The sequence below is a fragment of the Camelus ferus genome, chromosome 23, assembly GCF_009834535.1.
Source record: "Camelus ferus isolate YT-003-E chromosome 23, BCGSAC_Cfer_1.0, whole genome shotgun sequence".
Taxonomy (NCBI): Eukaryota; Metazoa; Chordata; class Mammalia; order Artiodactyla; family Camelidae; genus Camelus; species Camelus ferus.
The window spans coordinates 3,757,979-3,777,401 of NC_045718.1; the positions used below are offsets into that span (position 1 = coordinate 3,757,979).

Below are 19,423 nucleotides of genomic sequence, written 5' to 3' on the forward strand. Positions count from 1 at the left end.
GGCTCGGCTCCCACTGCTCATTTAGAGGCTGGGCCGTGACTCAGATGGTGACCTTGGCTGAAGACCACTAGTCTCTCAGGATGAACACAGAGAGAGTTCTCTAACCCTTTAGGAATCGGATTACATAACGACTTTCCAGAACTAAGTTCCAAAACTCTCTCTCTGTTTTATATGAGAATGAAACATGTATAATCTGTTTCCAACACACACCTAAGTTTAAACTCGAACAACTTGGGAAACAATGCCTGAAGTCGCTGTCCTGCCGTGTGCCTCAGCCTAGGCTACCTACCTGACAACACTAATAAGTTCTTTATTATTAATCTTCTTGGAGCTAATGGTGGGAATTAAACAAAAAGAGAACAAAAAAAGAACACACTTCTTTTAAAAAAAAGAATTTTTTTTCCTACCCAAATCATACAACGCTTTTTATAAACTTTCCATTAGCATTTTATTGAAGCTATCCTAGTAAGAAACTGCTACACAAAGGAAAATATCACAACGGCTTTTAGGCTTAAAAACTTTGCTCTACCCCCCTCACGCACGTTCGTCTGACTCAAATGCTTCATCAACCTCAGTTCTGCCACTAGAGCAAAGAACTACAACAGCTGCCCTGTGTACTTCCCGTGCTACTCACGGGAAGAACCACTGCCAGAGGCCAGACCAGAACCTGCCCCGCCAGCACCACAGCAGTCACAGCAGGCAGCCTCAGGCCAGAACTGTCTGTGGAGACTTGCAGATCAGATGCTGAGATCTCATCACATACCATCTGTGTACCGCACGACAAAAAAATATCATCTGTCTGGGTTATAAGGCTTGTTTGCTGCATGAATGCTCACCTTTCCTGAGGTCTTCCCTAAATGTGGTTAACAAACCTACTTTGTCAGATATGGTTTTCAATTCATGCATGTACCAAACAAGCAGCATCAGGTTATATATATGGGACTAAAAAAAGGTTAAGAAACAGTATCTACTTTGAGGATGCTAGTACAGGGTTTGGTATGTCAAAAAAATGAAAACTTTTATAGGCAGTTGTGGTAACATTAGTAAAAAACAAAACAAGTAATAAAGAAGCACGTCCCTTCAGGAACCTAACTGTACCCTAGGAGTTTTATGGCATGGACAGCACATCTTCTCCCAGCCACTCAAAGCTCAGACTGACATACTTAGCCAAGTACTTGGAGAGCAGATCTTCCATAAATCATTAAAACCCACATTCCTCTTTATGGAAATACCACCAAGCTGAAGAATCCCTCTGATCAACTTCCCTTCACCCGAACTTTAGATCAAACTACATCAGTCTTTTCCCACCTTCCGTGACCCATCATTTCTGTGGTAACAACATTTACCACGCCTTTTGCTATGCCTATGTGGAAGGCCGATTCTTAGTGAGTATCTGTTTTCTACAAACATGACTTCTAATGTCTGCATCTAAAACAAAACTTAGTTTTCCCTGATGGTAATCTCTTTCATTAGAAGTCTTTCAGTCTCCCCATCTCCCTAGTACCTCAGGGCCATAAGATCCCAAGAATGTCCCTCCACAGGCTCAATACAATCATGACATTCAATTACCCTCTCTCTGCCCAGACTGCAGCTTCCGAATCAATCCATCATCTTTGTTGAGGAGCTGGGTACCCGGATCAGTTTGCTTTTCACCCTCTTCTCTACTATTATCCTGGCACCTAATGGCCTCCGTGATGACCCTGACAGTTCTCTGACCCCTATTTCAACTACCTTCATCTTTAAGTCAATTCACCACATGATTTAAATGGCTACATCACCGAGAACTGCTTCAACTCAACCTGAAGTTCAGTCTTGGACCACAACTTCCTATCTTTCCAACAATTCTCATTCCTTCTAAGTCATCAATCTGCTTTACCGTCCCTTTAGTCCCTTGATACCCCTGCATCCTTCTCTGCTTGTCTGGCATTTCTTCTCTTCTTGATCTTACAATTTCAACTACTCTGCCATTTTATGTTTCTCATCTCTTCGTGTGTCTGCCCATTTTATCATGTCTCCCATCCTGAATCAGGTCAACACTGTTTTCTTTTCTCTTGCCCCTGTTCCCAGTACTAAGCATTAATAAAGAAACTCACATAACTGTATCACTAAGGTCCACTATAAAGTTTTTTAATCTCTGCAATCCTTGATACATACTTCCAATGCCTTTCTCTTCCACTGGGTTTATAATCTTCAGTATTCCTTCCTCACTCTTCTGTCAGGGAAAGAAGCATCTCTACTCTACTGGGTCAACCCCTCTAGCTGTGTTCTAGATCCCACACACTCCTGACTTGTAGGGGACTAGCAACCATCTCCATTCTTTCAATTTTCATACACTTTCTCTGGCAACTCCCCTCTCTGACTAACAAGCATGCTCAAGTTTCTCCCATCTTAAGAGAAAAAATAAAGCACTGAATATTTTTTCCTCTATCTAGCCTTGATCCTTAAATAATCACTTTGTTTCTCTGCTTTCCTTCACCAACAAACTTCTTGAAAGGTAACTGAATTTGCTATCTCTAATCTCTGATTTTTTAATGCCTTAATTCCTGCATTCTGTAACCCCCCCCATCAAAACCTAATTAACTTACATTTGCAAATGATACCCCACTGCCAAAATCAACGTCATTTCTCAATCACACCATGTATGTCCCTTTTGCTCTTTGTTTCCTATCTTGTTCCCTTAAAAGCTAATTTTCCCCAGGATTTTAAGTTTGGCTTTTCTTTCCCTATAGATATCCTCTTAATGAGATATCCTCTCAATGGAAAGTCTTATCAATTCTTTTGGGGGGGGTATTTATTTATTTATTTATTTATTAAATGGAGGCACTGGGGATTGAACCCAGGACCTTATACATAAGCATGTGCTCTACCACTGGGCTATACCCTCCCAATTCTTATTTTTCAGTCACCACAGAAGTAGTGTGGTTTCCAAATACTTTTCTCTAGCCTTTTCTTTCCTAAATTCCAAAGTGGTACTCCCAACGACACACTGAGCAGCTGTATCTGGATACCCACAGGAATCTCAAAGTAAACATACTGAATCACTCTCATTATTCCTCACACCATCTACCAGCACATGCTTCTCTTCCTCTGTTGCCGTTCAATTTAAAATACTACCAGCCACTCAAACTGTCAAAACTAGAAATTCATCTCTCTCTCCTTTAATTTCCGTATCTAATCAGATACCAACTCTGTCATTTTAGGAAGACCTGCTTGTGAAATGCTTATCAAATAGTCTCATCTTTGCCGTCCACTCACCTTAGCTGAATCTCTGGTTCTTTTGCTGGATTACTGCCCTGATCTCCGGTCCACGTTTCATACTAGCTATCGCCGTTATCTTTCTAAAGTATGGATCTGATCATGTCACTCTCTGTTTAAAGTCCTGTAATTTTTGTCCTCTCCGTCACAATCAGGCATTAACCTTTTTTTCAGTCTTATCTTTCTTTATTCCTCTCAAGTACCTGAGATCACTTAGCTTGTTGTCTTGTCTGAACAGGCTATGTATTTTCACACAGAACTGTTTCCACTCAGGAGATGAAGTTTACAGGGACCACTATTCCCAAGGCATGAAACTTAAAATATTTCAAGGAAATAAAGAAATGTCAAACCACAGTTAAAAAACTCTCTCATTTTCCAAAGTGACATAAAATTCTTGAAAACATAGTCAAATTTGTATCTAGAAGCAAATTTACCACTAAATATACTCCACATTCTGTATAACCAAAACGGAATATGAATTCCACAAGAATAAAGCAGATGCATAATCAGCATGAGTTTCAGAAATCATTTCATTTCTGTAATATGCATTAGTTAAAACCAACCTGCCAGTGCTGAGTGACAGCATTCCACACTCCCACTTTCCCTGTGTGACTCGTGGCCACCAGCTGGTTACCAATGAAGAAGAGAGCATCTACGGGAACACCGAGGCTGAACACGCCTTAAAGGACAATGAAAAACAGAGATTCGTCAGTCACCATCTCTAGAAGTAATCAAAACCCAGATTAAAAACAGCTTAAAGGTGTTTCACTTCTACAAATTATGTGGCAGACACTTTGGGAACTTTGGGAACCAGAAGCAAGAAGCTTGTAAGCTGTTAAGCCACAGGTAAGCCTGCCCCAAGTAATCTCACACTGATAGAACAGACTGTTACCTGAAGCTGTGGCTCCCAGACCTAGCTGATCGTTAAAACAACTGGGCAGATTTTAAGTGAACAAAATAAGACAGAAAGGATCCTGGGATTCATGCCAGACTCAACAAATCAGAAAACCCACTGCATTTTCATAAAATCCATAGGAGATTTAGCTGCAGTCTGCTCGTAGACCCAATATTTGAGAATCACTGATCAGAAAACACAGATGTGGCAACCTCACTGAGGCAGAATGTGTCTAGAAATCTAGAAATAAGCAAAAATGGGGGCGGGGGGAGGAAACCGGCAAGAAGTCATGCTGTATTAAAAACAAACATTCAGGCCTTTACTCAGAGCTTATTTTAAACCTCTCATTTCCCAACACTGTAGATATCAATTCAGTTCACTCCAAGGACACTACTATACTAGGCCAAGGGATTAAAAACCATGAGAAGGTAGATAAACTACAAGGATTTACTGTGTAGCACAGGCAACTATGTTCAATACCTTGTAATAGCCTATAATGGAGAACACAAAATAAGAATATATACCTATAGCCATATCTATCTCCAAATCACTTTGCTGTACATCAGAAACTAACACAAAACTGTAAATCAACTACACTTCAATTAAAAAAAAAAGTAAGATAGGCTATTATTAGGAATTTATGATTTAAAAGAAAAAAATACAAACAACCAATTATAACATAATGCAATAACACCAGAAGGATGCACACAGTATAGTAATATCCAGAGGAGTGAAAGGGGGTAGGAAAAGGGGTTTGGGAATATTTCTTAGAAAAGAAGCCATCTAAGTTGAGTTTTTTAAAAAGGTGAACAGGAATTTGTCAAATTAGGGGATGGGGAACGGGTAAGCCTGGAGAATCTGAGAAAAGGGAAGAGGGAAGCAGGAGAGGGATGCTGTAAGGCTATCCCACATTAACAGCAAAAGAGCCACAACATCCCAGCTGCGGGATGTTGGTACTGCGGCCCATATGGCCCTACACAGTCGTCTCTCTTTGGCAAAGAACTACACCAGCAGTCAGGAGATTCTGGGTTGGAATCCTGCCTCTGAAAGTACCTTTCTTTGCCACCTTTCTGGTTCTTACTTTTCTGATCTATAAAACAGGGTCCAATCTAAATGTCTCAAGGCTCATTTTCACCTTAAAAAAATATTATGACCTAATTTTGACATTTAAATAGTATTATCTTGATTATTTGAAAAGCACCTTATGAGAAATATCTTTATATAATTATGCTGGAAAATAAGTCTTACTATATATAAAATATTGTTTTATGTGGATCTTTAGGTGTCTCAGGTATCAGTTTTTTACTTTTAAAAAAGTGCCTAATATGTGACAACATGAACAATTTTACCAGTGTCTAGCTGAGAAAAACAAGGATTCATAAGGCTTTGAAGAACTCACGGGAAGAAACAAACCAATTAAACGCATCTGTAACATGTGCCAGAAAAGATAACTGACTTTTTTTGAATCTTACACCAATAAGGGATATTTCTCTTTCTGTTCAGAACTGTGCTACATATAAGAGGAGACCAGCAGCAAAAACATACCACCTTGAAAATTCTTAACTGATCTTGAAAAAGCCAGGCATCTAGCAGGAAGAAAAATGACATACACTGGACAAACACAAAAAACAAACAAACAAACCTGGGCAGTATTGCTAGGAATGCCTTCCATATATACTTTACGTATGTATAAATATATATTTATATACATACACAGACCATCTCAGCCCAACCTGTTAACCAAAAAAACCAGAGCAAAATAAAACACAACAAACACAGAGGCAAAGCTCTCTGACCAGAACTGGCTGAGAAATAAACTTGCCACCTTGAAGCAGAGTAATCATTTCACACGCAATTTTAGGGATCCCAATGTATTAGTACTTTAAGTTTGATGATAGACAATTTTTCAGAAGTGAAGATAACTCAGTTATCTTGGGCTATACTGAGCACTATGGGCTGTGTGAAAAATAGAAATAAAAACAGGAATACCAGAAAACACTGATTACTTGAGATAAGAATGAGATTCTGGGAAATCAAGGAAGACATACCAAATGATCTCAAGAAATTTAAAGTGTCACTCCTGCTTAGACTCAACAATCCTGACCACTATCCACAAGGAAGATACCAGCATAAGGAACGACAAGTTCTTGTCTGAAGGGACCCTTTTGGGAGAACACTGCTTACAGCAGCAGTCCAGCGGCGCTGTCTTATGTAAGTCGTAACAAGGGAGTTCAGCCCTGGGGGAGCTCTATCAAGTATACATCAGCCCTAACAATTTTCTTTGGATGGTGTTGTTAAGTTCTGAAGAATATCTGTACCAACAAATGATTTCTTTTACAAGGAATGAGCAAAGTACTATGTGCTAACTCATAACATAGCTACCCACCACATTAGCCTTTGAAAAAAGGGCAAGGCATAAAATCTCCTTCACATATTGGTATGTTAGAAGTGGCAATTAAAAAAAATTAATCATGATTGATTTCTGTATAATTACCACTATATTATAATTTCAAAATTTTAAAGTTTTTTTCTAAAGTTAGGGGCGACTTTCACTGCCAGTCATGATCGAGTAAATGGCATCAGACTATTCCTCACTATAAATAACAGTAACAAGAAATTGGCCAAAATACATGAAGTAACTGTTTTTAGGCACTGGATAACAGGCAGTGGAGCCCATGTAAGATGGGAAATACAGAAGAGAAGCCCCACGATCACACTGGCTTTCTGTGTAAGCGTTCCTGACCACAAGGAACCAAGTGATGGTTCCTCTACTGAGAACGCTGAGATCAGGGCTGTTGATTCAGCTAGAATTTATTAACAAGGTATAAGAAAGAAGGGAAATGCAACAGGGTAGGAGAGGGGATGGCACAAAATTTGTATAGGGGTATTGAGCATTTTTTTATGTGCCTATTGGCCATTTGTATGTCTTCACTGGAGAATTGCTTGTTTAGGTCTTCTGCCCACTTTTGTTGTTTGTTTTTTTGTTTCTAAGTTGTATGAGCTGTTCATACATTCTGGAAATTAAACCTCTGTCAGTCACATCATTTGCAAATATTTTCTCCCATTCCATAGGTTGTCATTTTGTTTTACTTACGGTTTCCTTCGCTGGGCAAGAGCATATAAGTTGAATCAGGTCTCATTTATTTATATTTGCTTTTATTTCCATTGCCTGGGTAGACTGCCCTAGAAGAACACTGCTAAGATTTATGTCAGAGAATGTTTTCCCTAGGTTTTCTTCTAGGAGGTTTATAGTGTCTTGTTTTATATTTAAGTCTTTAAGCCATTTTGAGTTTATTTACAAATGGCCAACAGGCACATGAAAAAATACTCAATATTGACAATTATCAGAGAAATGCAAATTGAAACTACAGAGAGGTATCACTTCACACCAGTCTGAATGGCCATCACTAAAAAGCATTTATCCACCAATAATAAATGCTGGAGAGGGTATGAAGAAAAGGGAACCCTCCTACACTGCTGGTGAGAATGTAGTTTGGTGCAGCCACTATGGAAAACAGCATGGAGATTCCTCAACAAACTAAAAATAGACTTATCATATGATAAAGAATCCCACTCTTGGGCATACACCCAGAGAAAAATATAACTCAAAAAGATACAAGCACCCCAGTGTTCACAGCAGCACTATATACAAGAGCCAAGACATGGAAGCAACCTAAATGTCCAGTGACAGATGACTGGATAAAGAAGTTGTGGTATATTTATACAATGGAATACTACTTGGCCATAAAAAAGAATAAAATAATGCCACTTGCAGCAATATGGATGGACCTGGAGATTGTCATTCTAAGTGAAGTAAGCCGGAAAGTGAAAGAAAAATACCATATGATATCACTCATGTGGAATCTAAAAAAATAGAGAGAGAAAAGAAAAAGGACACTAATGAACTCATCGACAAAAGAGAAACAGACTCACAGACATAGTAAACAATCTTATGGTTACTGGGGGAAAGGAGGTGGAGAGGGATAAATTTGAGAGAGATTTGCAAAGAAAGGTTAACCACAATATATAAAAATAGATTTTAAAAAGTTTCATCTGTATAGTACAAGGAACTATATTCAATCTCTTGTAATAACCTTTAATAAAAAGGAATATAAAAACAAATATATGTATATACATGCATGACTGGGACATTATGTTGTACAGCAGAAACTGACACATTGTAACTGACTATACTTCAATTAAAAAAAATAATTGTATAGGGGTTTCCTTATGCCTTGGCTGAAGCCAGACTGCACTTGGGCTGGGAGAGAATCCCCAAGGAATAAAAAAAAGACAGGCTGCTATAGGATTGGGAGCTGAGTGGAGATATCAGAGGTCATACGTGAGTAGCTCTAGCTCAGGCAAAGTGAAGAGCCCTTCACTCTTCAGACATTCAGTTAAGACTCCAAAAAGGCAACACTTCAGAAATAATGACCACACCTTTGGCTAAGAGCCATGCCCTAAAATAAAAAATAAAGCTGAGAGAGGCTAGCTACCCTTAACAGAGCAAAAAATAAAATAAAATAAAATAAAACAAGCCCAGCAGGATCAAGATCCTCTAGTTAATTTAATTGTCTGACAGAACAAATTTCATACCTTTTAAAGGAAGACAATGCTGTCAATCTATACTCCCTATATAATGGATCATGCACACGCCCAGCACAGAATCACAACTTCCTAGACACGTGAAGCAGCAGGAAAATACAACTCAAAGTAAATGAGATGATGCAGATATTGGAATTACCAGACAAAAACTAATAAAACAGCTATAATGAATATGTTGGATTTAATAAAAATAGGACAGAATGAGTGAATAGACAAGAAGTCTCTGCAGAGAAACAAAACTAAAATAGAATCAAAAAAGGCCATCTTAGAGGTGAAAAGTCCAGTATCTCAAGTAAAAAACCTACCAGATGGGCTTAAATGCAGATTGAATACCACAGCAAAAGGGCAAAAAGCAGTAAAGATACTGATCTAAACTGAAGAACAGGGAGAAAAGAAATTGGGAAAAAAAAAACAGTGCTTCAAAATAGTGCTTCAGTGGGCTCTAGGCCAACATGAAGTGGTCTACGAGGAAACTGAGTCTCAGAAAGAGGAAAAGAGGAGGAGAGAATTAGGGAGGGATTATAGGGGAGGGAAAGCGGGGGAGGGGAGTGGGGGGAAGGGAGAAAGAGAGAAGAGTCCTCCCTCAGTTGTGCCAAGCAAAAATGTCTCCAGACACTTCCACATGTCCCCTAGGGCACAACATTATCCCTGGTTGCAAACCACTAATCTAATACATGTACAGAACTATTACAAATCAATAATAGAATGACAACCTCATAAAAAGAGGGCAATGATTTAAAAAGGCACTTCTCAAAAAAAAAAATAATACATATGGTCAATACACAGGTGAAAAGATGCTCAATATTATTAGTCATTAGGGAAATGCAATTAAAACATTAAAATCATTGCACAATCCACCAGAATGGTTCAAATTAAGACTGATAATAAAGAAGTGTCTGTAAGGATGTAGAGCAACCAGAACTCTCATACCTTGCTAGCAGAAATGTAAAATGGTATAACCACTTTGGAAAACAGCTGGGCGGTTTCTCATAACGTTAAGCACACACTTTTACACACTTTTCATGTGTTCCAGAAATTCTACTCCTACGTATTCACTTAAAAAATATGTCCACAGAAAGATTTCTCCTTAAATGTTCACACTAGATTTATTCATAATATCTCCAAATTGGAAACAAATCAAATGTCCATCAATAGACAAATGCATAAACAAACACTGGCGTATCAACTTAATGGAATACTACTCAGCAATGAAAAGGGATGTACCACTGATACACTCAACATGGATGAATCTCAAAAGCATTATGTTGAATGAAAGAAGCCAGACACAAAGGAACATACAGTACATAATTCCATTCATTCTAGACAAAAGAAATCTAATCTATGCTGACAGAGTCTAAACTGCATGTGTAAACAATGGGGTTTATGCTGAACACCTGCTTTCTTTTTGGGAATCTGGAATCTTGGTATGGGCTGGGCAGAGAGTACTTATGTGACTAGCCTCTAGGAATAACCTTGGGCACCAAGTCTCTAACGAGCTTCCCTGGTAGACATCTCACAAGTATTGCCACAATTCATTGCTAGAGGAATTAAGCATGTCCTATGAGACACCACTGGAAGAGAAAGTTTGTACCTGGTTTCCACTGAGCCTCACCCCATGTCTTTTCACTGGTCCATTTTGCTTTGCATGCTTTGGCTGTGATAAATCACAGTTCTAAGTACCTCTATGTGCTGAGTCCTACGAGTCCTCCTAGCAAAACACTGAATATCAGGAGCCTTGGAGACCCCCGACATATATATAAAATTCTGAAATTCAGGAGAGGGATCAGGTTATATAAACATACAAGTCATCATCAGCACACAGAAGGCATCCACAAAGCTATTAGAGTGTATGAGGTCACTAACAATAAGCATAAAGTTCGGAAAGTCCAAGGACTGAGCCATGGGTCATGACAGTATTTTGAAATTAGGTAAACAGAAAAGTACTATCAAAAGAAACTGAGAAGAAACAAAGAGCCAGAATAAAAATCAAGACAATAAGATGTCCTAGAAGCCAAAGGAATAAAGTCTTCAAAAGGAAAAGAGTAATCAACTGTATCAAATGTTACCAAATAATAGCTCTAATAAAGACTATGAACGGATCCTAGGATTCAGCAGAGTCCAGATTAAGGGTAACACTAACGAGAGTAGTTTATGGAGTGGTTGGGTGCAAAAGCATGGTTAGAGTAACTTCAAAGGAGAAGAGGAGAACATAGAAACAAGATCAGATAACTACTGTCTCTTCCTTTAAGAGGAACCGAAAAAAAAGAACAAAAACTGGAGGAGAAGATACTACTGTATTGTTTGGGGCATATTTCTTTTTCCTAACCATATTTAGCTATTTAGGGGAAAGAGATTTGGCCAGGGATGTGGCTTCTCCAGGCTGATAAGGCAAAGGAAGAGATGCAAGAAAATTGAGGCTCTGTGCTGAGTGATTGTAATGACAGAATCCCAGCTGATAAAAGGGAAATAAGTGAAAATCCCAGTGGAGTTAAAGAATTTTTGAGTTGGAAAATTAGAGTTAGAAATTTCAAAGAAATGACAGACAGTAATCCAGAGTGCAGCTGAAGAGTACATCCAGCATCATCTCCGAATGCTGTGAGATTTGAAATTTGGGCACTGAGCGGGTACACAACAGCTGAGAAAGGAAGGAAGGTGGCCTAGAACAATGATTCTCAAAGTGTGGTTTGGGAATCCTTGTGGGTCTCTGAGAATTCTTCTGGAAGTCTGAAGTCAAGACTTTTTATGGTAATGTTAAAGCATCATTTGCCTTTTAAAACTTCTCATTCTCTCAAGAATATACAGAGGAGTTTTCCAGAGGCTACATGACATGTGATGCGGCCACCTTCTAGACAATGGCATCTGCATATGCATTGTTATGTTTTCTGCAATGGTCTATGGTGCTAGACCTGGGTATAACTTAACTATTTAAGTTTCCTAAGAAGGTTAATAACCTAGTTTGTCCTAAATATCCACTCTGCTTTTACTAGCTGTCTTCAGTTATATCTGCTATCATTATTTGAAAGCAAAAGCGTTCCCTGTGCCTTCAAAGAAACACAAGAAGAACACTTTGCTATTCTGTAAAATTAGTTTTTAAAATGTTCTGAAAACCTTTCTAAATTTTTAAATTTTAACTAAAATGGTTTAAAATATTTTAACCTAAAATACATTTTTAATACATTTTTCCTATATTTAACTCACCTATTCAACCCACAGCTGCACCACCTAAATCTAACAGTGTTGAAGAAGATATATAAGACATAGCAGAGTTCTTAATTCAAAGGGAGGACTCTAAAGAAACTGCAAAACTGCACATAAAAATTTAAAATAACAAAAATCATCTTTCCATCAACACTCTAGATGCTAATAACTTGTCTTATTGTGCCTATGCAACAGAACATTTCTGAACCCAGTTGTGGGTTCTTTGAAACCAAATATTGAGAGTTTAAAGAAAAAGAAGTATTTTAAATGAAGATGTTAAAAACTCTTTAAAAGCCACAAACTGTTACAGAATTTCAAGCTAGAAATGAAATAGCCACTGAACCATCTTACAGGGGGAGCTGCGGCATTACACTGGCTAGATGAGTGCACACCGTCGCTGGGAGACTGACAAAGCTTGAACAGATGACGATGCTGAATGCCTGCTAAACGAAAAGTCAGTAAAAGAAATCACAACACTGGCACTTTTCAATGACACAGTAAGTCCTTGAATTAAAGACTGGCGCAGACGGTATCTTGTCTGCAGGATTGCATTTTTATCTTACAAATGAATGTACTGATGTAGCTGGACCTCGTGTTTTGTTTCTGTTCAACCAGTTATCAGCACCAACCAATCGTTAGATCTTTTATGTGACTATCTGGCCACAAACACACAGAATGTTGAAATGTTGGAAGTGTTGAAGTGTTTTATGAATCTCACACTTTATCCTAGAACATCTATGTTGACATTTGCACTGATGGTAGAAAGCAACGTTGGGTAAAAACAGCAGGTACCTTAGCATGAATCAAAGCAGTGGCACTAAACTAGACTGCTAGTGATTAAATTCTTCTCTGCTACACATTTCCAAAGAAACAAAAAAAGGCCAGTTTAACTTAACAATGTCCTAGATGGAGAATTTGTACTAAGTCTCATCTTCTTAATATTCTGTGTGACCAAGTACTTTGTCTGTGCCAAGGAGAAGCACCTTCCCACTAGGTGGAGGTGACAGGAAACTAGCTGCTCTTTTCAAAGGGCACCATTTTCATTCAAAAGGACAACTAACAAAATAAGAGAATTCACATTTGGGTACTGGTAGACTGCTAAAAGTGAACAAAGTGAGCCTGCTATTTCAATGATACAAATTCAGCGTTTCAAGTGAAAATCAGAATTTTGGAAAACACTTATCTGCCAGTGAGTGTGACAACTTCCTAACACATTAGAGTTCAGAGATGTGAGCACTGGTTATAGTAATAAGCATGATTGTGATTTTTTAATATATATATTGTGCAATGAAAGGTATCAACCTCTGGAAGATCTGTGTAACTGAGTAAACCAACACCTTCCAGATGACCAATGCATGATGTTATGAAAGCACGCGAGGACACGAGCTCCACTCAAAGTACAAAACAGGCTGATGGATCCTAACCTAACAGAGTACGAAAAATTCATCGATATGATTTCAACATTTGGGGACAGTAGCAAACAATACCCACAATTATCTGAAAAGACTACATAAAAATATGTTTTCTTCAACTACGTATCTATGTGAAGCCAAATTTTCTTCATATAGTTCAACAAAACTAACAAAACACAGCAGACTGAATGCAGAAATAGGTATCAGAATAAAACATTAAAGAGACTGACAAAATTGTAAACCACTGCCACTCTTGCCACAAACATTTCTGAAGATACAGTTACTCTTCATTAAAAATGGTATTCATGTTAGCAAGCAATGGGCTTACCACTGTTATTTTTAAATTAACTAATAATATTTATTAAAGTTTCAGTTTTAATTCCTATTTTGGTAAATATCAATAGTTACAACCTATACAAAACAAAAACTCTCAATGGTCCTGAATGTCTTTTTAAGAATGTAAAGTGAGATTTAGTAAAGATTTAAAAGCTTGAGAATTCCTGATCTGGAAGCAACCAAGGAGGACCAAGAAAGTTACTGCACCCCATCTTCAGGCCCAGTGTGTGAATGAGAGGGAGAGGAAGCAGCCATCATAAATGGGACTCAGGAAAAGCACACTCTTACAGAGCAGCCAGAGTTGCTTTTTCCCCCTTTGCCAGGTCCTTCCTCTCACACTGAGCAGTCTTGTAACTACTGGACCCGGGAAACAGGATGCAGCAGCCCTAGCCAACCAATAACTAGTCAAGCTAGTTCTGATATTTAGGGGCAACCCCTCTTAAACTTAAGAATATCATATATATATAAGCAAAATGCATCATAAGCAAGATTTTTCGTACCAATTTCACTTCCACTTCCTCCGTCCTGGACACTCCATAAGATGATGCTGCTCTCTGAGGCAACGGCAACCATTTTGTCTTTGTCCCCATGTGGACCCCCGACCACTTTTGCATTTAAAGCTACTCGTTCAATAGTCCAGTCCAAATACGGGCTTGTAAACACTTGTTGCCATCCTGAAGATTCTTTGATTCTGGTAAGAACAGACGTAAGTTAGACTCAGCAGCACTCTAAACAAACAGAAGACAAATGAATGTACCGAAATAAATTTAATCTCAGCTAGTTATCTACTTTTATACATTACTAAATATAAAATCGTGTTGATGTATTTCCTGTGCAAAGCCAGATTATTCCTGAGGTACCTCGTAGTTACATACATAGGGGCCACTTCATATGTATACATATTTACATACATATAAACCACTTAAAAAGACACTAGAGTTCTATACTTCTCCAAAAAATAATTTAGCAAAGTCCTTCAAATTTTCAAGACCTTTAATAATTAAAAAAAAAAGGTAGTATCTTTCATTTTTCTACACAAAAAGAGTGGTACTGTTATTTTCTATGGGTAGAAATAGTCAACAAAAATCAGAATTTCAGTTATTATTAATAATATAATATTAACATATTAATAATAATATTATTAATAGTAACTGAAATTCAGTTGTTCTTTGATACTTCAGATGATACTCTATGCAGGCAAACTAAGATAAGAGAGTAATCTGGTAAACGATATATACTCCCAATACTTTGGCACAATCCAGTGAATAAAATGTGGGGCTTTGGAAATCATTCTTAAGACTGGATTTTAAAGGTTTCATTCTTAAGGAAAAAAAATCTCATGAACCTATTCATTCTCCATATGTAAAAGCTTATTATCACAATTCAGATTTGCAGTTGACTGAATAAAAATGCTTTCTTTAGTATTTAATTTCTGATAAACATATCTGCAAGTTTTTAATAATTTTTTTCATCCTAGCTCAATTTAAGTCTTTCAGATATGTATTCTGTGTGATTATATAGTAAGCCTTCATACATTTAAAATCTATACAGTTAAGCAATCATGACAATAAATGACCTGAACTTTAACTACGGAATATGTATTTTCTGAAGTTACACCAAACAATTGATACAAACAAAATTGTAAAGATTCTCTTTGCCTTACCTAGAGGGAATAAGTAGGAAGAAAATAAGTTCTCCTTTCTATAGTACCTGACATACACACTATAAAAATCAAATTTCAGTGTTCATAAATGATGGTCACATAACGACCTAAATGAAATCACTTTCGCTTCATTTTTGTTTAAAAAATGTATGCTAAAGCAATACAATTATAACTCACAAAAAATGCAATTCAACCTTTTTATTAATTTCAGGAACTAATGATTTCCTTAAACTTAAAAGCAATACATAGAAAAACATAACAGGATTTTTTCCTAGGCATTGTATGATTTGTAATTACCTACTTCAGCCACCAGATGGGATTCATGTGTTAAAATATATAAATGGAAGTAATTAGCTCATCAAGTCTAAAAATTGGCAAACATTGAAAAATGAAATACAGATGCTCTTAGGGACTGTCAGACTGAACACAAAGCAAGAATGAGGACAACATGCTGCTACGTGGAGGCAGACATGTATTAGGCTCATAACAGTGTTCAGGAAAGAGAAGTTTTATCTTGTGGTCATTAATTTAGGAATACAAATAATAAAAGTAAATATGATCTAATCTTTTACAAAGATTGTACTTCTTAGTTACTTTTCTCTAGAGAATTTAGAGTATTATAAAATAAAGAGATACCAAAAAGAGGAAAAAGAATCAGGACAGCATATTTGAGAGTGATTACAACAATAACATAATTTAACTCAATAAAATATGTGACTTTACTTCTGGTTTTAAGTTAAAATTAAGTACAAAGAAACTTTGAAAATTTGCTCTATAATTTTCCATACATATAATACACAATTTTAAATGTGTGAAACAAGACAGAACAAACTCTAAATATTTCAGCACTCCATTTCTTTACTCCTGCCTAGTGGGCCCACCTCTGGAACTGGAACATCTAGGCAAGTAATACGGTCACCCTCCACGCTAAGACCTCGGAGACACAGAGTGGAGAGGACACGCCCTACAAGATTCTGAAACGTACTACAGGCAGCTGTACCACAAACTGGATGAGAATAAGCATGTCAGAACATGAGAGTCTACAGTTAGGTCTGCGTGTGTGTATACACACACACACGTACATATAAAGCAAGATGAAGGGGGCTTTAAAATTCAATCAGAAGGATGATTTCTGTAATAAATAATCAGAACATAATTAGCTACCCACCTGGAAGAAAGAATACTTTTCTAAATCTCACATGATATACAAAATGTAAATTCCATATGAATTAAAGATCTAAAATAGAATATAAGCTCCAAAAGGGGAAAAATCCAAATACTCTTCATTAATACAAGTAACATGTTGTAAACTCAGCAACAAAAAGAAATATAAAAGGCAAGCCTAATAATGTAGAAAATTAATGAATATAAGTAAAAAATATACAGAGGCTCAATGCACTACTCTTTCATTTTTTTTAAGGTTTTTAATTTCTTTCTTTCTTTTTTCAGGGGGGGTAGTAACTAGGTTTGTGTGTTTGTTTGTTTGTTTGTTTGTTTATTTTAATGGGGATTGAACCCAGGACCTTGTGGATGCTAGGTATGCGCTCTACCACTGAGATATACCCTCCCCACTGAAATTCAGACATAAAAAGCTGTGGAAAAACAACTTGTTGAAAAGATTACACTCGTAAAGTAATTTGAGCATTTTCCTTTCCTTTCCTTTTTACTGGCATTATGTTGAATGATTTAACTGTACATGAGGAAGTTTAGTATGTCCTTAATTCTTTTCCTGTCACTTTGCATGGGCATATTGCTCTGAAATTAGTGACACTACGTGAAAACAAAGAAAGGTCCTGGTCAAAAGCAAACACAAAGAATGGAAACTGTAACAGTTTTATCCTTCTTACATTTGTCACTCAATGAACGAAACTTTGTGCAATACTGTGTCTTTTTTCAGGCAAGAAGCAATCTTTAGCACTGCTGTACAATAACATAAATTAGGCTGTTACACCTGAATAACTTATTATAGTAGTTATTCAACTCCTCTGGAATCCCTTATCAAAAAAAAAATACACAATATTTAAACAAAAAAGTAAAATCTAAAAGTTTCTCAATTTTGACCTGTAAGTTGGTAAGTTCAAAACAACACTCCTAAAAAAAATTCCTTTTTGTAAATCAGCCTTGCTTCATACAAATCATCCCCAAAGAAATCATTCAAAAAATATTTTCCATACTATTCAATAATATAAAAAATACATAGAACACTCTCAAAATGCAAAGCGTGTACCAAATATTCACTGCAATAAAAATACAAAGTGGAGATTACTGATATAAAAGGCTTTTTTACCACATACAGCAAACTTTTCATTAACAGTTTTTTTTTTTAATAACATCTGGGATTCTTTACATCTGTAAACATAAAGACATTTTAAATATTTTTAATCTATTGTGGCTACTTTTTCTTAACTCAACTCAATAGTGACAAAATATTTATATATATTTTGAATTTTCAGTAATTAAATTCAATAGGATAATGGTCTAAACTAGTCTATCCCAACCATTTTTGTGCTTCTACACCATCCTCTTTCATCGTCATTTCTCACTGCACATAGTGATTCTGAACTAAGAATCCTACCTTTTCTCTTAAAAAAGAAATCACTGGTCTACACCTTTCCTCATTCCCTGTTAGTTTCTGAGAATGCAAGAATCAGCAAAAAACAAGCCACCTCTGTGTAAAGCTAGCCCATTATAGATATTAAACTACATCACTTCTGTCCACAACTATCCTGCTTCACTCCCTCACTCCCAACCACATGGAAGTCACGACCAACCAAGGAGGCTGTACTCCCCCTATTACAGAGCACAAGAGACTCAACCATTACAGACAAGAAACACAGGGATCACATCAAAAATCATGCCTCATCATTTACAACAACAGAGAAATGATTCAGAAGCGGGAAATACTAGGCTGGAAGGCATAACTTCATGATATCTTAGCTGTATCACAATCATACTGTGTGGGCAATATTTAAGACATGCTGAGGCTATCAGTAATATTTACCAGATTAGCTGTGAAAAGAAAAGCAAACTAAATCTAATCAGGAAATCAGAAGTGGGCAAAATATGAAGGGGAAAAATCTGATGACTAAAATAAACAGCTCTTAAATCTATAAATATAAAATCCATTATTGAAAACTACCCCGCAAAACAAAAGCAAATCATTATTAATTATACAATACCTATAACACACAGCAAAATGGGCATACGCAGCTACAATCCAGTTGTGATGGCCAGCTACTATTAGCACCTTTCGTGGATCCACAGGAAATCCTGTTGATAACAGAAAAAGAAATATTTTACGTTCTAAAGAAGGGAGTGGCAAACTCTCGCCAAAAGGCCTATTCCAGCCCTCTACCTCTTTTGATAACAAAGCTTGCTGGACACAGCCGTGCACATCTGTTCACACACTGTCATGGCTGCTTTTGCGCTACAGTGACAGGACTGAGCAGCTCCCACAGAGACCCTCTGGCCCGCGAAGCCCAACACATTCACTGTCTGGCCCTTTACATACAAAGTTTGCTAATCTCCATTCTAAAGATTTAGCGCAAACAAAAGATCCTATACTTTTAAAATAAAAATTATATGCTAAATGAGAGCTTTAAAGATATAAATGTTAAATCTAGATTCAAAAGAAAGATAAAGCAAAAATCACATCTTTAAAAACAACTACTCATTATCATCTAGAACTAAAAACATATTTTTTTTTTTTAACGTAACCTTTCCTTACCTAGTCTAACAGTCTCTTCTCCAGGTCCAGAGAGAACAGGCTGGGTACCATTTCCTCGAGCTTCACCTTCTGTAGAATTTAGTCCATTCCTAGAATCAGTAGAGGATCTAGTTGTGTTGTTTATTTTACGACTAGGAATACCTATTAAAGGAAAAAAGATGATAAATTTATTTCTAAGTTCACCTACCAAAAATTAAAAATTTCACACTGTAGCTAAGAAACAAAACAATGTGAATTTCATTATAGCAGAAATTTATCCTCCAGTATACCAGTTTATTGCAAATAATTGCCAAAAAACAAGATGAAATTTTTTAAATACAGTTCTTTCCACA

The 19,423-nt window shown here is 36.9% G+C and overlaps 1 protein-coding gene across 2 annotated transcripts in view; it reads right to left on the minus strand.

Moving 5' to 3' along the window:
• KCTD3 (potassium channel tetramerization domain containing 3) overlaps positions 1 to 19,423 on the minus strand; it is a 52,055-nt gene that overhangs the window by 18,947 nt on the left and 13,685 nt on the right. For both annotated transcript variants that reach the window (XM_032466770.1, XM_032466771.1), the window contains 4 exons: positions 19,092 to 19,232; positions 18,544 to 18,634; positions 14,202 to 14,392; positions 3,819 to 3,934 (listed from right to left, as the gene is read on the minus strand). In XM_032466770.1, coding sequence (XP_032322661.1) covers positions 3,819 to 3,934; positions 14,202 to 14,392; positions 18,544 to 18,634; positions 19,092 to 19,232 — 539 coding nt within the window. The remainder of the gene's footprint in view (positions 1 to 3,818; positions 3,935 to 14,201; positions 14,393 to 18,543; positions 18,635 to 19,091; positions 19,233 to 19,423) is intronic.